The sequence below is a fragment of the Protopterus annectens genome, chromosome 6.part1, assembly GCF_019279795.1.
Source record: "Protopterus annectens isolate FY-2018-M chromosome 6.part1, PAN1.0, whole genome shotgun sequence".
NCBI classification, from domain to species: domain Eukaryota; kingdom Metazoa; phylum Chordata; order Ceratodontiformes; family Protopteridae; genus Protopterus; species Protopterus annectens.
The window spans coordinates 576,365,938-576,390,975 of NC_056738.1; the positions used below are offsets into that span (position 1 = coordinate 576,365,938).

General features: G+C 45.1%; 1 protein-coding gene across 1 annotated transcript in view; it reads right to left on the reverse strand.

Moving 5' to 3' along the window:
- Nucleotides 1–25,038, reverse strand: part of LOC122805677 (glycogen phosphorylase, muscle form) — a 761,024-nt gene that overhangs the window by 482,693 nt on the left and 253,293 nt on the right. Inside the window, exon 6 of the mRNA XM_044076012.1 lies at nt 2,593–2,704. Within this exon, the coding sequence (XP_043931947.1) occupies nt 2,593–2,704 (112 nt within the window). The remainder of the gene's footprint in view (nt 1–2,592; nt 2,705–25,038) is intronic.

Consider the following 25,038-nt stretch of genomic DNA (forward strand, 5'->3'; position numbering starts at 1 on the left):
CAGGCCTTCTTCCAACTGAAGGATAGAGAGTCCACTGTGCAGAATTTCTTGAGCTGGTGTGATTGAGGGGGGATGAAATAGGTCTTTTGTGGTGGCATTTCTTTCTTTTGTGATGACGACAGTGCCATCCGGCATAGAGGTATGAATGAGTGCCTCCCTGTTTGTTGATGTACCACATGACTGTGGTGTTGTCTGTCCTTTCATCAACTGTGATCTGGAGTCCATAAGCCTTGTGCACTTGTCCAGCATGTGGGCCCCCCACCCGGTGTCTGAGGGTTGTGATGGTTTGGGCTGGCTTGAATGCTGTGTGTGGAAGGGGCAAACCTGGTGACTGCTGGCATGCCCCACCCACCATAGGAGAACTCTTCAGGCATGGATGGAATGGGTATTTTCTTTTCTAAGCTGTGTGTGTGTGTTGAGACCAAGTTCTTTCAGGCTTGTAGTAAGCAAATGACTCTTTGTAAGTCTTCTGTTAGCTTGTTTTGTTGTCCGCTTGCATCAGGCAGTCAGTCCAGGTATGGATATAAAAGGGCAATGCTGAGAATTGATAATGCTCTGATCTGCAAAGAAATCTGAGGGTATCTTCTGCAATTTGGTCGTATGGGCGCAGGCAGGTATGCCTCCTTGAGATCTAGTTACCAGCCAATACTTTTGCTAATTGAGCTATTTGTTTTAGAGCTTCTGTCTTTTGATTTGGTGGTAGGTTTATAGTTTGCAAAATCCACTTGTCTCTTGTGATATATAGCCAGTTTTTGAAAATAAGGCTAACTTTAGTCACTGTGATTGTCCTGTTGCAGTGGTAGTAGTTGTGTCTGCCTCTCTGAGTTTTAGAGGAGTCTTTCCATTTTCTTCAGTACCTGTTGAGCAGGAGAACCAAATAAACTGACCTTATCCATAAGACCTGTTCTTTCAACCATGCATGCTTCTTATAACTGTGCCAGAACATATTTCTTATCTAAAGAATCATCAGAGGACAGTTTCTAGTTAACTGATCAAGCATAAACTCTGGTATTGGATCATATGAAACTGACAGTTCAATGTACCCCATCTCTCTAGGACCTGGGATTCCTTTCAGGGGAGAGGGGTTTTTAACTGAGGGTGTTACTGCCTTAGGATTAAATGCATCATCCACAACAGGAAGAACTGGAGGGTATAGCTAAAGGCCTATGTTGTGGTAAATGCTCCTCTGGTGGAGAAAAAGGAGCCTCTGGATGGTCTGTATTGTCTGTATATCATCAGAAGATCATCTGAGGACTGGGCACAGACTTAGAAGAACAGTTATATGCATCCTTGAAGGACATCATCATGAATAAAACCAACCAAGGTGGGAGGCTGCACCCCCCCCATATCACCTTAAATATATATACCAACTCCGAGATCGCACAACAGTGGGAAATAGGGCAAATTTAAAAGGTTTTCCCTCACTTACCTTATACGTCATGTTACTTCCTCATTGTTGGCCAATTAAGTTTAAGTTTTTGGTTTAATGTTCAATTTGTATTCTGATGAAGTTCTGTTTTAATTAAAGAACGAAAGCATTTACTATCACACAGTTCCTGTGTGTTATGGCTGTGGTCCTTTAATTCATTAGTTTTCTCTATCAGAAATACTGGGTGAGCAAATTGGTATGACTAAGGAAATGATTTTTTGAGCTATGATACAGAATCGGAATTGCCTAGACATAGTACGGCCTTGCTGAGTTTAATTATGGTGGCTGCCAAAAAAGCAATTACTGGAAAATGGAAATCAAAGTCTAAGTAAAGTGTAATAAAAGTACTGAATATAGTAACAGAGATAAAACAACTGGAAATGGGATGTTTAGAAAAGGGCAAGAGCAAATTACCTAGAAAAAAAGAGAGGATTGTGGGAACAATACACGCAGAGGAGGAATGACATTTAAAAGAAGGCAAGGTTTGAAAGAGCTATGTAATGTTTAACTGACAATGACTGGATAGATTATAAATAATGTATAATATTTGAAAATAAATTACTTTAGTATGGTTTATTTTCATGTATATAAAACTAATGATTATTAAATTAGCACTTATGACATAAACAAAGATGTTTCTTGTTAAAAAACAGCAGTTTACAAGAAGTGACTACATTACCTAATGGGATTAGGACATGGGTTTGATGAGGGATTATTAAATTATGATGTTATAGTACACATTTTTTAAACCAAAAACCTCTATTTCAATTTGCTGCACTAAGGTTTATCAAATATCTAGGAATGAGAAAGAGAGACATTTTGGTTGACTTGCAAACCTAATGGCCACTGATTTCGGTCACTGCACTCTTAATCATTTATTAATTATAAAAGAGCTGGTGCCATCAGATATATTTAACAAGCTTGACAAATTTGACCAAGAAGCCACAAAGCTTTTCTACACTCAGCAATGGTTTAGTATACTGCATTAAGAATGAAAGCTTAAGTAGGCCCACAAAAAATTTAGGAACATAAAAATCCATCTATCTCACTATATTTCTTTAAATCAAAAGTTAATTACATACATTTACATATGATGTCTCCCCTATATATACCCACTCTGGGGAAGTAATTAATTTTTTGCATTAATACAGGTCAACACTTACAGTCCTTCAAGTTAAATTCGTTTGGTGCTTTAGCAGACCAAAGTCTCATGGTGTTGACAGTGTTGTTTCGATAACCAGGAACTGGAGTATCATATGGCAAAGCTAGTACAACCTGAAGGAAAACATAAAAATAAAACATTAAATGAGAACAGGCACAAAAGATGAAACTGTTTTGTTACTTTTCACTGCATCAATCATTGCTAACGCCTGAAAACCCCCGGCATTAGAATGGTCTCCTCCCCCTCAAACAAAAAAAATAAAATAAAAAAAACATGCCAACAAGCACTAGTCTCAAATGAAGTCTCTATCAAGTATAGTAACCTACCACTTTACTTTGTAAATGCATACTCGTCATCCCTGTAACCATGACACGACAGGAAGATTACCACATTTGCAAAAGACCACAATATCCACTTCTAAAATTGTTTTGAGCACAGTTAATTATTACAGTGCAACAGGGTACAGCACAAAGTGTTATCTGGGGTATTCACCATGGATCTCCAAAACAGGGTCCTACATCAGATATTGTACGAAAGAATGATGCCACAATAAGTCTGGGTAGCAAAAATGTCTTTAAGTAGCTTTCTGGACAGGACCAATCCAGAACCTTAAAGTCGTAAACATATAGATCAGTGAAAGACTACCATCCCTTCCATTTTCTCTTGCAGTTCTCTCTGCTGTGGAATGCATGGACGCCCACCCCCAAAAAGCAATAACTTTGGGACAGCAGGAAGGCAGAAAAAGGTACCCGATGCAAAAATCTGCATCACACATGTGAGAAGCTGTCGTGTACTTCAGCAACTTTAGTGATAAATGAAACTAGAAGGTCAGAGTTCCAAATACTCAGTGACCAGAACACTAAAAACGAGGGAGACAAAAAAAAGATGGAGAAACTGTTCAAAGAATCACTTTCCTTACTACGTACTAAGTAACACGATACCAGAAACAACCTCAGAGTTATAACTACTTTACAATTTAAGAAGACAGAGAACAAAGGCTATATAGCTAAGGCACAAACATACAGAATAAACACTAAAATGAAGCTGCTAACACAGCATTCAATTTATGAGATGACATGAAAAGCCCTTTCAAGACATCCAATTTCACAGCTCATATGTAAACATACCATTCCTCAATTCCTATGTCTTTATACCCTTAAAAACAAAATGGCTGGTAGGCTTTCCTTGTGGAGACTGGTATCCTTACAGTAATGCAGTTGCCTCTTTTTGACCAAGGTATAAATACATGCTGCTGTCTCTGACGATCAAAATCAAAAGACTTACCGCAACTTGCAACATTTTCAAGCTATGAAGTAGGGAAACCATTACAGAGTTTTTATTTTGATATACTTGTTACCATTAAAGCTTTTGTAGGTGCATACACACAAACCATATGGAAGGCACGCACATACAGTGGATATAAAAAGTTTACACACCCCCTGTTAAAATGCCAGGTTTTTGTGATATAAAAAATGAGACCACAATAAGTCATTTCAAAACTTTTCCCCACCTTTAATGTGACCTAAAACCTGTACAATTCAATTGAAAAACAAACAAATATGTTAGGGGGAAAAATACAAAAATAAAAAATGTACAATACGCTGGTTGCATAAGTGTGCACACCCTTAAACTAATACTTTGTTGTGTGTGCACACCTTTAAATCAAAAGGTGCTTCAACAAAGTATTAGTTTAACTGCAGCATTCAGTCTTCTTGGGTAGGAGTCTCAGCATGGCACATCTTGACTTGGCAATATTTGCTCACTCTTCCTTCCAAAAGTGCTCTAAATCTGTCAGATTGTGAGGGCATCTCTTGAGCACAGCTCTCTTCAGGTCACCCCACATATTTTCTATTAGATTTAGGTCTGGGCTCTGGCTGGACCAGTCCAAAACTTTACTTTTCTTCTGGTGAAGCCATTCTTGTTGATTTGGATGTATGTTTGGGGTCATTGTCATGTTGAAAGGTGAAATTCCTCTTCATCTTCAGCTTTCTAGCAGATGCCTGAAGGCTTTGGGCCAAACCTGACTGGTATTTGGAACTGTTCATAATTCCCTCCACCTTGACTAAAGCCCAAGTTCCAGCTGAAGAAAAGCAACCCCAAAGCATGATACTGCCACCACCATGCTTCACTGTGGGGATGGTGTTCATTTGGTGATGCTAAGTGCTGTTTTTGCACCAAATGTACCTTTTGGAATTGTGGCCAGAAAGTTCAACCTTGGTCTCATCAGACCATCACAAATTTTCCCGCATGCTTTAGTGGGGAAGGGTATCAAGGGAAGGGGTCACATGCAGTGGAGGATTTTAATTTTATTTAACTTGCTTATGTCTGCTGCTGTTACAGTTTACAACTGTGGTTACCATTTGTAGCAGTGTACCTAAACAGCACGTACCATTCATCAGTCTTGGATTTAACTGTACATCTTGTCCTTACTGCACGGCAAAAGATACTGGCTGGGGATGGTTAGGCGATTAGTTAACAAAAAAATTTCTTTTAGAACCACAGGTCTGATCTGTAAGCTCAACAGCACGTGCCACTCCGCTATGCCAAATACAGCTACAGATGATGCTAAAGAACTGGGACCCCGGACACCAGCCTGCAGTAATGGCTGGGGGGTGAGCTACAGCTGACTGTTTTTCTAAAGATTATGTACTCGTACTGCATCTTGTTTCAGAATTTCATCAGCAGTGTGAAAAAAATAAGGTTTGGCTCGAAAGCATACAAATGTGCTGGGTGGATTTGAAGGACTACAAGGAGTGCAAGGAGAGGCATCTTTGTCCACTTCGGAGCTTTAAACTGCAGGGCAATTTTGCTGCTGGTCAACATTAACTAGCAATAAAATTAACACACAGAGCCATGCTGCATAGAGTGGAATTTCAGAAGTTACTAACTAGCACTCTTCAGTCATCAGGTGGTTCCTTACTTGAAGTCTGACCGACTATTATCAAGAGTGCAACTGGTGACAGCACATCAGTCCAGAATCAAGCCGTAGATAAAATATACTACTGGAAAACTGCAGGTCTACAGCAGGACTTGGAGAATACTATTACTGAAGGATACTAGTGCACAAAAAACATCCGCAAGCAGAAAAATAGTCATAAATAATACCAGCTGACAAACAGAAGTTTTACTTGCACAAGGGTGCAATACAGTTACAATAGCTAGTCCTTTGGAAAAAGTAAGTGGGGCAAGGAGAAAAAAAAAAAAGTTATGTACTCACCATAATGTTCCATGTTGGTAGTCCATCTCACCTTTCATTTTTAAATATGGGTTTGGAGCCGATCCCCTGCTCCAACTCGGCCGGCCGATTTTCAAGCTCGAAGACTTCTTGTTGGCTCATGGCTAAGCAGGTATCCCATGGTGCATCAGTGCAACCCCCAGATCTTGTTTGCTGCTCACTAGCAATGGAAAGAGATAGAAAGAAACACTCAACCAACAAGCCAATACTAAAGGGTCGCCAACCAAGAAATTTATAATATTAACTCCAGATCTTCCAGGATGGGGGCAGGAGGGTGGGTTGGTAAAAATGAAGGGTGAGATGGACTACCAACATGGAATGTTATGGTGAGTACATAACTTCTTTATGTTAGGTAGCCCAATCTCACCTTCATTTTTACATATGGGACAGCGTCCCTAGCGCCTAATTCTTGGGTGGCTCATTGTAAGATACTCCTGAGCACCGTGGAGCCAAAGGATGCTCTTACCCCTAGAAGCCAAATCCAACTTATAATGAGTAATAAAGGTGTGAGGGGTAGCCCACGTAGCTGCCGCACAGATATGACCAACTGGTACCCTGGCTTGGAAAGCTGCAGAGGTAGACAGAGACCTGGTACAGTGAGCTTTGATCCTATGAGGTAAGGGTCTGCCCCCCCGAGCTGTAGATGAAAGCTATGCAATTCTAAATCCAGTTAGACAATGTCACCTTAGAAACTGTCAAACCCAATCTGGAATCGGGAAAGGAAATGAACAATTGGTCTGACTTCCGAAATTCTTTGGTCCATTGCAAATAGAAATGCAGCTGTCTGTGAACATCCAACTGGTGAAAACGGTATTCCACTGCATGGCTATGATTGGGAAAGACGACTGGGAGTTCAATGGACTGGTTCAATGTGGCAGAAGAACAAACTTTGGGGACAAATGAAGGACTGGTACATAAAGAAACCCTGTCTTTATGAAAAGCTAAATAAGGTAGTTTAATATAGACAAAGCATGTAACTCAGAAACATGTCTGTCTGATGTAATAGCTACCAAAAACACGGTCTTCCAAGACAAATACTTTAAGGAAGCTGAATGAGACGGTTCAAAAGGAGGGGATGTTAGTTTGGACAACACAAAATTTAAGTCCCAAGAAGCCACAGGTTCCTGTAAAGGTGGTCTCAGCAAGGTGGCTCCTCTCAAGAAGGTTTTACATAACTTATGCGACATAAGGTTAACATTTGGAGATCCCAAATAAAAATGTGAAATAGCCGCCAATTGTACTGTGATGGTGGCTGCGGCAGATCCCTGCTGAAAAAGCTCCGAGAGGAATTCCAGAATTATGGGAACAGGAGCGGTGTAAGGATCCACATTCATTTTCTGTGCCCAAATATAAAACCTTTTCCACTTACTGTCATTCAGCCTTCTGGTTGATGGTCTGTGTGAGGATAAAAGAATATGGGACACTGACGATGAAACATCATGAAGCCTGACTAGAGATGGAACTGGATCAGCCAAGCTGTCAATTTGAGGGTGTGGAGAGAGGGGTGCAGCGAACCCAACATGTGGGTCAGTAGATCTGGAACTGGGTCCAGGATCCAAGGATCGCCCAGAAGAGGCTCGAGGAAGGGAAACCAGACTTGACGAGGCCAGTAACGGGCAATGAGGATCAACTTGCTTCCCAGTCGGTTGGCTTTTTGTATCACTTTGGAGATGAGAGGAAAAGGAGGGAAGGCATAGAGAAGTCCCGTGAACCAATCGTGTACCAGAGCGTCTCTGGGTGCTTCCCCCGGAGGGGGAATTAGGGAAAAATAACTGCTGCACTTGGCATTGACTGGACTGGCAAAAAGGTAGCAGCAATGTTGTCCCCATTTTAGGAAAATCTGTTCCACTACTTTGCATTTCAGAGACCACTCGTGGGGCAGCAGGATTGCCCGGCTCAGCTTGTCAGCTATCACGTTGGTTGTCCCCAGAATGTGCATTGCTACCAGAAAGCATTGGGAAGAAATCGTCCATTCCCAAACTCACATGGCCTCTCGACAGAGTGGGTAACATCTGGTACCACCCTGTTTGTTGATATACCACACAACTGACATGTTGTCCGATTGCATCGCAATTGTCCCTGGAGGAAGAAGGTCCTGAAGTGCTTGCAATGCCAAAAGCACCGCTCTCATCTCCAGAACATTGATATGCAGATGAGCCTCATGTTCTTGCCATGTGCCGTGAACAGTCCTTCCCAGATAATGCTCCCCCACCCAACCTGGGGGGAATCCGTGGTCACAGTAGCAACGGGTTGGGCAAGTACAAAGGGAGCACCTGTGAACAAATTGTTGGAGGCTATTCACCAACGAAGGTCCTTTTTGCATAATTCTGTCAGCAGAATAGAGTGATTCAGCGGTAGGTATTGGAACGACCACTGGGAGAACAGAAGCCATTGAAGGATTCTCATATGCAACCTGGCTAGAGGTATTAACAGAATGGTTGAGGTCATCGTTCCAAGACGTTGAAGAATCCACTTTGCTTTGACCTTCCAACGTAGGAGAAGTCACTGAACTTGTGAAATGAGGTTTTGTGCTCTTTCGGCGGGAAGACGAACTGTCATATCCACTATGTCTACCTCTGCACCTATAAAAATCACAGATTGCGAGGGCAGTAATGCAGATTTTTCCTAATTTATGGAGATCCCTAGTTGAGTACAAAGCTGGATGGTGATGTCCCTGTTTTGGAGAAGTAGATGCCCGGTGGGGGGTGGTCAGGAGTCAGCCATCCAAATATGGAAACACCTGGAATCCCCGACTTCTCAGATGAGCTGTCACTACTGTCATGCATTTGATGAACACCCTGAGGGCTGTGGTGAGACCAAAGGGCACAGCACAAAACTGATAATGGCTGGCTCCCAACCGGAAGCGCAGATACCCCCTTGACACCGTGTCCATTTTTATATGGTAGTAGGCATCTATGAGATCTAGAGCACATCCAATAGTCTTTCCTAACAACGGGAGTATCGACTGCAGTGTTACCATCCAAAACTTGTCCTTTTTCATGGATTTGTTTAATCTGCTGAGGTCCAATATTGACCTCCAGTCTCCGGTTCATTTTGGAACTAAAAAAAACCTGGAGTAAGTTCCGGATCCTATCTGGTCTGCTGGCACGGGCTGGGTGACTCTTTTAAAGAGCAACTTGTTGATCTCCACGGTTACCTGATCACTGTGATTGGGTGGAACATCTGGGATCTTTTTGTGAACAAACAGTGGAAGGGAAAAGGGTATGATATATCCTCTGGTAACGACTCTTTGTACCCACTTGTCTTGGGTTAAATTTAGCCAGGCTTCTGGATAAAAAAGAGATGCGACCCCTGACTGGCCCCAGAGAAATGCAGTCGGGCCCCACATCAGGAGCGCTGATAAGGCCACCCTTGAAAGGAACCATGGCCTTGCTGGTATTGTGGACTGCCCCTGCCTCTAGGGCAACATCTAACATTTACTCCTCCTCTGCCTCTGGAGGAGGATTCACTCTGTGTCTGGAAAGGCCCTCTGGGACTTTTTGAACCACATCTTACCTCCCCTTTGACCTTTGAGGTATGGTCGAGAGGGGACAGTAAAATGGACTCCCACGGCAGAGAGAGTCTTTCCTTCCTGTTCACAGCGAGTGAGTGTATGTTTCACCTTGGTACCAAACAAGGAGAAGCCATCAAATGGGGTGTTGGTGAAGGTGGACTTGAACAGCTCTGCAAAATTACACAAGCGCATCCAGGAGTGGCGCCTAAGGGCAACTCCTGAACCCGCTGCTCTGCTCGCTCTATCAGCCGCATGAGATATGAGCCACATGGAGGAGTTAATCATGGAATCTATGGTGGACAACTGAGCAGAGATCCTATCCGGGACTCCCTCAGGACAAGCACCCTGTATGGAATCTCCTAACTCCTTGAGGAGATCCCTCTGCAACCTCGTGAAATGGGTAAGATAGTTCAGGGATCGAAGTGCAAAGGCCGCTGAACTAAATACGCGCTTCCCAAATCTGTCCATCTGTCGAGACTCCTTGTTTGGTGGATGTACAGAGGAAGAAGTCTCCGCCAACTCCTTCTTTGTGGCTGCCGCCACCACCATGGCATCTATGGGAACGCCCTTAGACAAGAATCCAGGGGAGGCAGACAGGAACTTATTTGGTCTTCTAGGTATTGTCTCCACGGCATCGAGAGTATCCCACACCTTCCGACTAACCAGATCCATTAGCTCGTCGAAAGGTGGAGACACCCAAGAGGCAGAGAGTTGAGATCCGAAAGCCTTCAGGTACACTGACTCCTCATTAGAAGGGTTGACAGTGGGTCAGTCGCACCTCTGTTTAAGAATCTCTAGAATGTCCACAAAGGAGACATCATCAGAGGATGACTTAGGGGACCCCTCCCCTCCGACTCATCGAGGTCAGTGTCCAATGTCAGAGACTCATCCTGGGAGTCAATATGCTTCCTCTTGCATACTCTCTTCTGCAGGGGCTCCTCAAAGGGACCTTCTGGAGATGCCCCAGAACAGTGGGGGCCACCAGCCGGTGGCTCCTGAGGCTGTGGGTCTCTGCTGTCTCTGGAGAGAGTAGGGACTGAGACCGAAATGGGAGCCCGGGGGGGGGTGCTTGTACCACTGGCAGGGGCTGCAGATTGTGACAGCACACTCCTCATCACCTCAAAAGCAGATCTCTCCAGCTCCGAAGACCGTCCCCGCTCCGAAGAGACAAAGGATGGTGCCAGAGCCAGAGCTATCGGCTTTGAGATAGATGCAGGGTCCGAGCTCACTCTGGCGGACACTGAGAGGAAGGCTCAGAACCGATGAAGATAGATGCAAAATCATCTCCCCCTCGGCGCCGACAGAAGAGCTTCGGTCCCTGGACACGACGGATGGAGCTGAAGTTGAACTTGGCACCAATGCAACAGCAAGGGAAGCCGGAACCGAGGGTTCCTCTGTTGGTAACAAGCACTCTGGCTCTGAAAAACCAGCATAGCTCAGAGGAGGAATCATGGATGGAGACAAGACTGGTTCGAGTGGCTCCGAGGCCAAATGGGTCGGAGCCAACAAAAATTTAGGCAGGGCAGACTACTTGAGGAGTCTCAGTACTACCCTCTCCACATCTTCTTCCGAAAGACTCCTGGAAGACCTGGAAGACAAGGTTGGGGATCTTGACCTAGCAGGCACTGGATATTTGACCATCAAAGAGACCGGTCGGGCTTTACAGACCAGCTCCAAGAAGCAGAGTCAACTATCTGCAAGGATTCAGCAGTCGGCACCGAAGTATCTGTGACCGACTCCGAAAACACAGTGCTCTCCTTCGGCTCCGAAGACTGAGAAGTCGAGGACGCAGGTTTTATTAATTTGGCAGGCGGCTCCGAAACAGTAGCCGGTGCCGAAGAAGGCCTTTTTGAACTTTTAGATTTTGAGTCAGATCTTGACTTAGATGAGGAAGCCGAAGAACTAGACAAAGCTTCCTCGAAGGTCGTCTTCAAAAGACCCTTGAGTATCAGTTTGTTCTTTCTCTCCTGCAACACTCTAGGAGAGAAAGCATGACAGAAAGTACAGTTTTGTACCTACCATAAATGTAAATGTGTCTTCACTGCTGCAGTCATTACACTTGGGTTATCCTGCCGTCAGGCAGGCCGCAGTCGGCCTGAGTTCCAAAGTCTTGGTCAGGCGTCGGTTGCTGTCACCGCTTCCCTGACGTCAGTGCGCCAGGGGTATACAAGACACAGCAGACGCCATTTTCTTCACTTTTTCTTGCCCCAGATGTCAGGTGCCCCCAAAAATGGTAGGCAATACATATTGCTAATAAAACATACAAAAGAGGTAAAAATGAAACCTTCATTAACCAGCAAATACACAACAAAGGTAGTATAGGTTAGTCCCAGATAAGAAAGAGGGGCTGGCAGTGGGTAACCTGGACTGCAGCAGTGAAGACACTCTAACATCTACATTTATGGTAGGTACAAAACTGTACTATGTTCATCATGTTTCACTGCTGCAGTCATTACACTTGGGTAGAATCCCAAAGCTGAGTTTGGGTGGCTGGCTCTATAGAGGATTTGGTGTGGCTATGAGGCCCTGCAGCACTGCAGTGGCAAAGCCAGCTCCGGATCTAGAATAAAGAGGTAAATGGTAATGCTTGGTAAAGATGTGCACTGAACTCCAAGTTGCAGCTTCCAAGATATCTTTGGTAGGTACTCCTCTAAGGTAGGCAGTAGAAGTGGCAGTTGCCCTGGTGGAATGTGGTCTAATGTTAGATGGTACAGGTTTCCCATGCTGTGTGTAGCAGAACCGGATACAGTGTCCTATCCACTTTGAAATGGTCTGCTTTGAAATAGCCTTTCCCTGTGATACTGCAGCATATAATACAAACAATTGTTCAGTTTTTCTGAAAGCTTTTGTTTTGTAGAAGCGTAATTGCCTGTGTGTGTATGTCCAAGGAATGTAGAAGTCTCTCCCCTTTATTCTGGGGATTTGGATAAAAGGTTGGCAAGTGAATGGTTTGGTTAAGAGCCACACTGGATACCACCTTAGGCATAAATGAAGGGTTTGTTCTTAAAGAAACCCTGTCTTGGTGGAAAATGATGAAAGGCTCCACTACCATTAGTGCCTGCAGTTCTGAGACTCTTTGTGCTGCGGTTACTGCCAGAAGCAGAGCAGTTTTCCATGATATGTATTTTAACTCTGCTGAATTGGCTGGTTCAAAAGGAGGCAACGTGAGCTTTTCCAAAACGAAATTGAGGTCCCAAGTTGGTGTTGGTGCTCTCCGGGGTGGTCTTATGTTTTTAGCCCCTCTGAGGTACTGCTTTAGCAAAGGGTGAGAAAAAATAGGAGGATCTGTGTTGTAATGAGCCGAGATGGCAGAAGCGCGAATCTTAATGGATGAGAAGGATAGTCCTTTGTCCAGCATCTCAGTCAAGTATTGTAGTATCTGAGGAATGTTAGGGACCAGAGGATCAAGATTTAGAGACTGGTTCCAGGCACAGAATCTCTTCCACTTTTCTGAATAAGATTTCCTGGTGCTAGGCCTCCTGGCCTCCAAAATGACATCCATAACAACTTTAGAGAGAGAAGTTGCCTGTTTGGCTATTGAATCTTCCATGCAGCCAGGTTTAAAGTTTTGAGCTGACTGTGCAGTATCTGAGTCAGAAGGTGTGGAATTTGAGGCAAAATCCAAGGTAGACCTTGAGCTAAGTTCTTTAAGATTGGGTACCAGTGCTGGCGTGGCCAGTCTGGAGCAATCAGAATCATCTGTGGTTTGTCTGGTCTGGCTTTTAGGAGCCTTTGAGAGGAGAGGCAGTGGTGGGAAGGCATAAACGCTTAGTTTTTTCCAGCTGAACGAAAGAGCATCCACTTTCCATGCTTGTGTGTGATAAATCCTTGTGCAGAATTTTTATAGTTGGCAATTCAATGGGGAGGCAAAGAGATCTATGTCCGGGCACCCCCATTTTTGTATTCTCATGCTGAAAACTTGTGGATTTAATTTCCACTCGTGAGGATCCATGATGTTTCTGCTTAGGTCGTCTGCCAGAGTATTTATCTTTCCTGGCAGGAATTGTGCTTGCAGATGAACTTGATAAGTTATAGCCATGTTCCACAAGGTCATGGCTTGCTTGCATAGGGGGTAAGAATGAGTGCCCCCTTACTTGTTTATGTACCACATCACTGTGGTGTTGTCTGTCCTTATTAATAATTGTCCCGGATGCAGAAGGTCCTTGAAAGCTGTTAGGGCATTTTGTACAGCCAACATTTTTTTTTGATTGAAGTGAAGAGGCATTTGTTCTGTGGTCCATTTGCCTTGAATACAATTTCCTGCCATGTGTGCTCCCCAGGCGTAATCCGAGGCGTCTGTTCTTATAATCTGCCTGGCTGTGGGAAGAGTGAAAGTCTGACCCTTGTTGAGGTGACATGCCTGTGCCCACCATCAAAACTCCTGTTGTAGGCAGGGAATTAGAGGTACTACCGTCTCTAAGCTGTGAGAATGTTGAGACCAAACACTTTTTAGGTGCCATTGTAATTTCCTCAAATGCAGTCTTGCATATGGAATTAGTAGAATGCAGGATGCCATGAATCCCAAGGCCTACAGCATTTTTCTTGCAGGGAGTTGGGACTTTGTTGCCCTCAATTGAAAATACTGAGTCAGTTGTCCTTGTTTGTCTGGTGTGAGATAAGCCATCTGGGCCGTTGTATTTAAGCTGGCACCCAGGAATATTATCTCTTGTGAGGGCACTAGTTTTGATTTCTTTTTTGTTTACTGTGTACCCTAGGCAACTTAACAATCTTTTTACGAATGCCAGATGCTGTAGAAGAATGTCCTTGCTCTCTGCTTGAATCAGGCAGTCATCCAGATATGGATATATTTGAATTCCTTTTTGTCTGCAAAATGCAATTACTGGTGCCAGGCACTTGGTGAAGACCCTGGGTGCAGTAGATGAGCCAAAGGGCAGTGCAGAGAATTGGTAGTGTATTGAACCAGCTATGAATCTGAGGTATCTTCTGCAATTTTGTCTGATAGGGACATGCAGGTATGCCTCTGAGGTCCAAAGTAACAAGCCAAGCTTTCTTACCCAACATGGGAAGAAGCTGTTGTAGTGTCAGCATTTTGAATTTCGGAACATCCAGGTAAGTATTTATAGTGGAAAGGTCCAGAATGGGTCTCCATGCTTTGTCCTTTCTGGGTACCAGGAAGAGTCTTGAGTAAAATCCTTGTCCTTTTTCCTGCTGTGGTACTTTTTGAATAGCTCCCATGTCCATGAGAGCTGTAATTTGTTTTTGTGCCTCTGCCCATTGATTTTGTGGCAGGTCTGGCATTCCTTTTAGCCTTGGAAAAGTATGAAAGTGGAACCTGCAACTTTGAGACACAATATTCAGCACCCATTTGTCTTGGGTGATTGCTTGCCAATTTTGAGAAAAAAAGTGCTAGTCCCCCCCCCCCCCCCCCCCATAAGGGAGCTGCCAAAAGGTAAGAGTTTGGCATTGGAAGGGGGAAGTCATTGAGACTGTTTCCTGTAAGGTTGTGACTTATCCTCACCTTGTTTTGGGTCTGAAGCACCCCACTGGTGTGGTCTGTAAGAACCTTGCGGCTGAGATCTGCCTCTTGGGCATCTGTATCTGCCTCTTTGTGGCCTGTCTGACACTGGAAAGGACCAATTCTTAGTAGGCCAATTTCTGCTAAATCGTGGTGGCTGTACCTGTAAGAAATCCTTTACTGTTTGCATAGTTTTTGCCTTATCCTCCATTTTCTTTAATATCTCTTCTGCCTTAATACCAAATAAATTATCTTGCTGAAAAGAAGCATCCAGTAATTTAGCCTTAACATGATCTGGTAAACTTTATTTTTAACCAAGCATGCCTTCGAATCACAGATCCTGTAACTGCTGCTCTACAAGAAGCTTCTAATGAATCAAAACCACATTGCAAAGTATGCTTTCCCACTTGTTCAGCTACATGCAATAAATCCTGCATTTCCTTATAGTCAGGTTGTTCTGCATTTATACTCATTTTCTGTTTTAATTGAGACAGTAAATATTGTTGATACTTAAGCATGTGAAACTGGCAATTCAGAGCTCTCACTGCTAAAGTTGCAGAGGTGTAAACTTTCTTTCCCCATCTGTCTAATGCTCTAGAGTCCCTATCCGAGGGAACTGGATTCTTAGCCGTGGAAGCCTTAACCCCTTTGGGACCCTGGGAAATAGTTTCTGGGTCTGCAACATGGTTTTCATAAAGAAATTTGTGAGAGTCAGGGACTCTGTAGTATCTGTCTGGCTTGACTGGAGCTGGGTGTAAAGAATCCGGGTTTAAACTAGATTCAGAGAACACATCATCCACAATGTCCAACACTGGCTGAACAGAAAGGGGCCTGTGCTGAGGCAGCAAAAAAAGTCTGAGCCTTTTCTTGGATTCTGAGTAATCCTGGTCCTCCCAATGGAAATGCTCCCTCATGGTATGTAAAGTTTCCCCAAAAGAGTAATCCTCAGGAGGAGAGGCTGAAGGAATGGATTCTTCAGCATCAGAATCCTCATAGGGGGGTAAAGAATATCCCTGGTCTGAAGAGGAATCAGAATATATTGAAACCTGGTCAGAGGAATCATAGTCTGTATCCTGCCTAGGCCTTTTATCAGATGGGGGATGGGAACCCCTGATCAAAGTTATCAAGTCTTCGGCCATCTTGAGCATCTGTCTTTTAGGCATGGAGGCCTGTCCAGGTGAATGCTGCACTTGCTTCTTTGTCTTTAGTGTAGGCTTAGTCTTGGCTGTAGTTGTAATGGTTAGTTGAGTAGGCCTGAAAACACCCTCAGAAGCCAATGCCTGCTCAGCGGCTCCGGAACCATCTGAAGGGTTAATCTCTGTTGGCCCAACACCTTGAGGCTCCAGATGCCTAGGCACCTCCACGTGGGAGGGTGTCAGGGGCTGCGAAAGCGCCTCACTGAAAACCGGCGACTGGCCTAGAAGAGGCTTCTTTGTCAGTTTTGGACCTCGGAAGCCTTTCCTTATCTTTATCTTTGAGCTTTTTATGCATTCCGGTCGTCGGTTGTTCCGACGGCATTGTGTAACTGAACCTTCGCCCAAAATAATGGCGAGCAAAGTCAAACCGACGTTTTAATAGTGCGTTTGTTAAATCTAGAACAAAACTGACAACTAGTGACGTCGTGGTCTGGGCCTAGGCATGGAATACAGTAAGAATGAAAATCCTTATGAGGTATTTGCTTCCCACAAGAAATACAATTATTAACTTTTTCTGACATCGGTCTGAGGTAAGAAAAAATTTTACGCAATGGGGTACTTAGCTTTATTGAAGACTTTGGTTCTGAAATTGAATTTGAAATCTCAGGAGTCGGCCGACCGGCACTTGCGAACTGCTTTTGCTTCGGGCACCGCGCGACAAGAAAGACTAAAGAAAATGGCGTCGGCTGCTTCTTATATACCCCTGGCGCACTGACGTCAGGGAAGAGGCGACAGCAACCGACGCCGGACCACGACTTTGGAACTCAGGCCGACTGCGGGCCCGCCTGACGGCAGGATAACCCAAGTGTAATGACTGCAGCAGTGAAACACGATGAACATCAAACATGATTCTTGCAAATGGATGGCTCCCAAACAGTAGACACGGCTACCGTGGCCATCGGTCAAGACATTTTCTGGGAGCACTTCATACATTTTTTAAACCCAGAGTGTTTGTGCTCCTTGCTTATCCTTAGACATTGCAACCCACAAGCAATCAGAGGGAAAAAAAGAAAGAGAAGAAAATGACTGAGGACTAGGTCCTCTAACTAAAACGGGCCTAGCCCTACAGACGAATTACACGAGGACTAGGTCCTCTAAGTTAAACGGGCCTAGCCTGGTGTAAGTTAGAAACAAAAAGTTATGTACTCACCATAACGTTCGATGTACGTAGTCCATCTCGGCTCACATTCTTACCCATGGGTTCGGAGTGGAGTGTCAGCTCTGACTCAGCCAACTTTTTTTTAGGTCAAAGTCTTTCTATTGGCTGGGCTAAGATGGTATCCCATGCTGCACTGCTCTCTATCCCCAGATCTAGTTTGCTGCGAGCCTCAGCACTCATTCGCCATGCATAACACCACCTAAGGAAAGGAAGAACAAACCAAGAATGAAGGGAGCTCTGAAACCAGACCTAACCTCCATATCCTCCAGGACGGGAATGTGAGGCGAGATGGACTACATACATCGAATGTTACGGTGAGTACATAACTTCTTGATGATATGTAGTCCAATCTTGCCTACATTCTTACCCGTGGGACAGCGTCCCTAGCACCTGAATCCTGGGAGGCTCAGTAAAAATACTCCTGAGCACTGTGGAACCAAAGGAAGACCTGCCCCTAGATACCACATCCAACTTATAATGAGTAACAAAGTTGTGAGGAGATGCCCAAGTAGCCGCAGCACAAATATCACCCATAGACAATCTGGCCTGAAAGGCTGTAGATGTAGATACAGACCGAGTAGAGTGAGACTTCACCCGGAACAGTAAATCTTTACCTCCTGAGGAATAAATGAAAGAAATACAACTGGAGATCCACCTGGGAGACAGGACACCCAAATCTGTTTTCCAAAAAGGAAACAAACAACTGATCAGATTTTTTGAGGTCTTTCGTTCTGTGCAAATAAAGCCGTAATTGTCTGTGTACATCCAATTGATGAAATTTGAATTCTGCCTTGTTTGAGAAGTGGGGATAAAACACTGGCAATTCAATAGATTGATTAAGGTTACTGAATGACGCCACTTTGGGAAGAAAGGAGGGGTTCGGTCTGAGAGAAACCCTGTCCTTATGAAAAATCAAATAAGGGGGTTTGATTGATAAAGCTTGAAGCTCCGAAACGCGTCTGGCTGACGTGATGGCTACTAAAAAGACAATCTTCCAAGTTAAGAATTTTCAATCGCAAGTGGCTGCAGGCTCAAAGGGGGGTGAAGTAAGACCCTGTAGAACAAAGTTTAAGTCCCAAGGCATGACAGTTTCCGATACCGGAGGACGCAGTAACAAAGTGCCCTTCAGGAAAGCCTTACAGAGTCTATGTGCCATCAGGCTAGGCTCGTCTGCGAAATGAAAGGTAGAAATTGCCGCCAATTGGACTTTAATGGTTGTGGCCGCTGAGCCCTGGTTAAAGAGCATACACAAGAACTCCAATACAGACGAAATTGGAGCTGTGTAAGGGCAGTCTTTTTGGTATGCGCCCATATTGAAAACCTCTTCCATTTACTGTAATAAAGCTTCCTGGTCGAGGGCTTATGAGAGGAAGATAAAATATGAACCACCTCCAGTGAAAAATGATGAAGCCTAACTAATGGCAGAAGTGGAGTAGCCAGTCTGTCAACCGGAGGGTCCGAAGAGAGGGATGGAGCTGCCCTGACGTGTGTCAGTAAGTCTGGTTGTGGGTCCAGAATCCAAGGAGCGTCCATGAGATAGGGATGGAGAAAGGGGAACCAAAATTTGATGAGGCCAGTGTGGCGCAATGAGAATCATTCTGCTTCCCAAGGACTGCGCTTTCTGAATAACCTTTGACAGCAAAGGGACCGGAGGGAAGGCATATAGTAGACCGGAGGCCAATCATGGACTAGAGCGTCCCTGGGTAACTCCCCCTGAGGGGGATCAACGTGAAGTAGCTGCTGCATTTGGCATTGAGGGGGCTGGCAAAAAGGTTGCAGCAAGGCTGACCCCACCTGCGGAAGATCTGTTCCGCAACTTGACAGTTCAGGAACCACTCGTAAGGCATCAGAATAGCTCTGCTTAGCCTGTCTGCGATCACAATGGACTTCCCCGGAGTGTGTGTTGCCACCAGAAAACGTTGGGAAGACACTGACATATTGTCTGAGTGGACTGCAATAGTCCCGAGAGGAAGAAAACTCTGAAGTGCTTGCAACCCTAGTAGCACCGCTCTCATCTCTAGGACATTGACATGCAGATGCATCTCGTGCTCTTGCCACGTGCCTTGGACTGTCCTGCCTAGATAATGCCCCCCCCCCCCCCATCTGGAAGGCATCATGGTCATCTTGGCAATCGAGGGCGCAGGAACGAAGGGCTTTCCTGCATTCAGGTTGTCGGTGTGAAGCCACCAACTGAGATCCTGCTTGCACCTGTCTGAGTAGAATAGGGTTAGAAAGTGGAAGATGTTGGAGACCACTGGGCAAAGAGAAGCCACTGAAGGAGCCTCATATGTAACCTTGCCAGAGGGACTAACATAATTGTAGCAGCCATTGTCCCCAACAGTTGGATGACCCATCTTGCCTTCGCTCTTCTCAGAGAGCGCAAGGCGTGAACTTGTTGTTGTAGGACTCTGATTCTTTCCTGTGGTAGAAACACCTGCATGAGGACGATGTCTAGTTCGGCGCCTATAAAAATGACACGCTGTGAGGGCAACAAGGCAGACTTTTCCCAGTTCAATGTGATGCCCAACTGTTGGCATAGGTTGATAGTGGCATCCCTGGTCTGAAGTAATAGATGCCTGGTGGTGGCAGTAAGGAGCCAGTCGTCCAGATACGGAAACACTTGGAATCCCTGACGTCTCAAGTGAGCAGTTACCACTGCCATGCATTTTGTAAACACCCTGGGGGCTGTGGTGAGACCAAAGGGCAGGGCTCGAAATTGAAAATGACTGGCTCCCAGCCGGAAGCGTAGGCGACTTCTGGATACCCTGTCCATCTTTATGTGGTAGTAAGCATCCTTGAGGTTGATGGAGCACATCCACATTTCTTTTTCCAACAATGGGAGAATAGACTGCAATGTGACCATTCGGAACTTGGACTTTTGCACGTGGGTGTTCAATTGGCTGAGATCCAATATGGGTCTCAGGTCCCCTGTCCTTTACGGCACAAAAAAGAATCTGGAGTAAGTCCCTAATCTGATCTGGTCTGATGGGACATGTTGGATGGCTCCTTTTTCTAACAACTTTGAAACTTCTGAAGCTGCGTAATCCCTTTGACTGGGTGGAACATCCGGGATTTTCTTGACTGGACGGGGATATGACGAGAAGGGGATGACATATCCTCCGGAAATTATTCGTAGAACCCATTGGTTCTGGGTGATGTCTTGCCAGGCCTCCGGGTATAACAAGATTGGACTCCCGAATGGCTCCGGAAATGCACAGTTGGGCCTCCCATCAGGAGTGGCAGTAGGGAGACCACGAAAGGAAATGCGGTCTCCCGAGTTGCGGGGGCCTCCTCTGCTCCTAGGGTGCTGTCTCCCTGAATAACCACTCCCTCCCCTGCCTCTGGAGGGGCGCTCACCTTGTGCACTGGGAAAAAAACCTCTGTGATTTCTTGAACCACATTTTGCCACCCATCTGGGCCTTGGGATAAGGCGTAGAGGGAAGGAAAAAAACGGACTCCTACGGCAGAGTTTTTCCCTCCTGCTCTCACCTGGTGAGAGTGTCTTTCACCCTGGTTCCGAACAAAGAGGAACCATCAAAAGGGGCATCTGTGAATGAAGACTTGAAGGCCTCCACGAAATGACAAAGGCGCATCCAGGCCTGCCTCCTTAGAGCACTCCTGAACTTGCTGCCCTACTCGCTCCTTCGGCTGCATATGAGATTAGCCTCATGGAGGAGTTTGCAATGGAACTGAGGGTAGACATCGGAGCGTTGACCATCTGGGCCACAGCCTCAGAAACGTTACCCGTGAGAGTATCTCCAAGCTCCTTGAGGAGATCTCTATGGAGCCGTGTAAAGTGTGATAAATAATTCAGTGACCATAAGGTAAAGGTCGCTGAAGAAAAGGTACGCTTCCCGTACCAGTCCATGGTCCTAGACTCCTTGTTAGGGGGATGGATGGTGGAAGAAGACTCGGCTAATTCCTTCTGAGTGGCAGCTGCCACCATCATGGCATCCACAGGGACTCCTTTGGACAGAAATTCCTTATCAGGAGGAGCAGATAAACATTTATTGGGTTTCCTGGGGACTGGTTCCACAGAGTCAGGGGTTTCCCACACCCTTCGACAAACCAAATCCAGAAGTTCGAAGGGTGGAGATGCCCAGGAGGCAGTGGGCTGAGCACCAAAGGCCTTCAGGAAGACAGACTCCTCCTTGGAGGGGGCTTTGGAAGGCCAGTCACCTCTTTTTTTCAAAATCTCTAGGATGTCAGAGAAAGAAACATCCTCAGAGGATGACTTGGGGGACCCCTCCGATTGCTCGAGGTCAGCGTCTGATGTGAGAGACTCATCCTGGGAATCTATGTGCTTCCTCTTGCACGTCTTCTTTCTGGGTGGCTCTTCAGGCAAAGACTCTGAGGGGCCCTCAGAAATGTAGGGACCACTCATGGGGTACCCTGAGGCCTTGGGGCTCCGCTGTCTAGAGATAGATGGCGATCAGAGACCTGCACCGGTGTAGTAGGGGACAGAATGACTGACCCGCATGATGCTGCTGACTACCTGGCCAGCTCGCTCCGCATGGCCTTGAAGGCTGGTCCCCCAGAGTCCGAAGAACCACCAGCCTCCGAAGCCACAACAGGAGTCAAACTTCCCTGCGCCAAAGCACCGAGAGGGAGACTAGGAACAGAGAGGTGCCCCGAAGCCTCTCCCTCGGGTCCGACGGAAGAATCCTGAGTCCTGAACCCCGTGGACGGCACAGACGGGGTCGGAGCGGACGTCAGCACCGATAAGCCAGGAGGGGCTGTTGGAACCGACCTAGGGGCATCACACGGAGCCGAGCACTCTGGCTCCGAAAGCTGAGGTGTGCTCAGAGGAGGAAGTATCGAAGCAGGTTGAGGGACGGGCACCAGAGCCGACTGGATTGTAGCAGAGAACAACTTTGCCAGAACCGGTGACTGAAGGAGTCTCTGCACCACTCTATCAACGTCCACATCTGATAAGGTCCTGGAGGATTTAGAGGATAGAGAAGGAGATTGAGACCTCCTCTCTGAAGGGGACCTGCGAGGAGGGGATACTGACCTAATGCTAAGTGATAAGCTCCGAACAGGTTCCAAAAAGATTGGAGCTGAAACTGACACTTCCTGCGGCCCCCAGGGACAATGGAGCAGAGGATGTCGAAGCAGACTTTGCTATTTTCTCCGGTGGCTCCAAGGAGACTGATGGAGCCAGAGATCTCTTTTTTGATTTAGAGGATTTTGCCTTAGAGCTGGAAGAACTCTCCAGACCTCCTCGAAGGAGGGTTTCAGAAGTCCCTTCAAAATCAATTTATTCTTCCTTTCCTGAAGAACTCGCGGACTAAAGGCATGACAGCAACTGCACGACTCCTGGAGATGAATAGCTCCCAGACAATAAACACAGACAGAGTGTCCATCGGTAATGGACATTTTATAACTGCACCTAGAGCATATCTTGAAGCCCGAGGGCTTGTGCTCCTTAGTATCTTTGGACATTGTTAACCAACAATAATAAAGCACCAAAGACAATTAATCACTGAATAAATGGACCAACGGTCAAACAGTCACAAGGCGGGAAACAGCCTACAACAAACAAACACCACAAGATCTCTAAGTTAAACAATCCTTGGACACAAACACAAGGGGGAAAGGATTAAAACCTCTAATTTAAACGTTTTTTTTTTTAGTCCCGATAAAGTTTTTTAACACAAGGAAATCAAGGGGACAGACTAGGTCCTCTAACTGAAAATGGGAGTAGCCAGTTGGAAACAGCTAGTGGGATACCACAGAAAAAACGATCAAAAACACAACTTTTCCACAAAACAAGACAAGAACACACAATAGGTATTAAAATAGCTTTTTGTATTGCAACAAATTGTCTGATAATGAAGAAAAAGGGTACTTTGCCACAGCCAAGAGCGAGACCACATCCGAGCTACATGAGTGGCAAATGAGATCTGGGGATAGAGAGCAGTGCAGCATGGGATACCATCTTAGCCCAGCCAACAGAAAGACTTTGAGCTAAAAAAAAGTTGTCCGAGTCGGAGAACCCACGGGTAAGAATGTTGGCGAGATTGGACTACATAACATCCTAGATTTTCCACTAAACACTAGACAGATTCAGTCACACAAGAGAATATTTCAATTAAAATACAGTGGAAGCAACACGAGGACTAGGTCCTCCAAGTTAAACAGGCCTAGCCCTGTGAAGAACCAGGTCTTCTAACTCAAATAAACCAAGAAGGCACAACACACACGCTCAAGGGTAGCAATTAACAAGTGTAAGAAATTAAGACTTTAGTGGGTCCCCGCTAAAGACCACCAGTCAACAGTAATCACTTGACAGGAAATAATCAATAGAAGCCCCTATTGATTAAAAATGGCAAACTCGCCAAACTAATCCACTAGACAAGAAAAAAGCAAGTGCGTCTAACTAATGAATACAGGAAACTACTATACTAGACACACAAAGCCACAAGGCAATTTAGGTAAATCCTAACTGTAATAACAGGAAAAAAGGCAAAACTGCCAAAACTAGCGGTCCAGGTAAAGCACAATTGTGCCTAACTACTGGTACACAGGATACCACTAATAAGTCACACAACAACCACAAGACAATAAAGATAAGTCTTGCAATGTATACATTCAATAATTATGCAAAGATACTAGAATAATGAAAAATTGCAAAAGCTTAGCCAGAGCCAAGAGAAGCACATCCAAACTAGTCGACCAGGCAAACGAGATCTGGGGATTGCACTGGTGCACCATGGGATACCTGCTTAGCCACGAGCCAACCAGAAGTCTTCAAGCTTGAAAATCGTCCGAGTTGGAGCCGAGGATCGGCTCCGAACCCATATGTAAAAATGAAGGTGAGATTGGACTACCTAACATCATGGTACATGGCATCTTCAGAAGACAGGCAGTCAATTTCAAGAGTCAGGCTAAAACATAAGCAGAGACAAAAATGCTAAAAAAGTAAACTATGGGCATAATTTATTTTTGGTTTTGTAACCCTACTGCCCTTTACTAATATCCCTTTTCCATCAATGAATAAAAAATAATTTGTTCCCCATTAGAACAGTAATACGTGGTAGAGGCTTCCACCCAATAATACACTGGAGGACAAGTGTGTTTTCTTTTACGACCTACCTTCTATTCTTTACCTCTTAGACCGTGAGCATGCAATGTTACTCAAATTCATCCAGCTTAAGCCATACTCCCATCTAGGGATGTACTTTCCTGCTTAAACTAGCAGTCCACATTACAGTTCTCCAATTATCCACCAAGACTAATGTAGAATAGGAGAAATGCCCTATAGGAAACAAGTGGTGTACACTACTGCACCAAAATCTCTGACATCCAGACTGCTGCTGGTACAGCTACAGGGTAGCAATGTTAGTGGAGCATAAAAAACTGTGAATAACTCATTTTCCTCAGACGTTGGGAGAAAATATAAAGGAGCACAAGACTAATGTGTGAGAGGAGTTCATTAATGGACTATTCATAAAGAAACAAAATGCAGTGCACCAGCTTAGAAACAGAAGGATGGCAAGGAATGGGGCAAGGGGAGATAGAGTTACAGGGTAGGCACAAAAAGGTTTAGAGAACTCTAAGGCCTGATGGATGACAGCTGGCAAACTGCTGACAAACTTCTGACAATACTGCACAGCCTGCATGGACAACTCAGTAAATGAGAGATACTGGGATTAGGGTAACTGCAGTAACTCCTGCTGAAATAAGAACCCAGGAAAAAATGGAGCAGGTCACTATAAAACTGCTTTCCATTTTTCTGGAATTTACAGAATTTTTGTACTGATTTCGGAAATAATTGACAAAGGATGGCAACAGTTTAACAAAATGTTACAAAAAGGGTAAGGAGAGCAAAAGTAATTTTTTTCAAGTGGTTTATTCTAAGCCT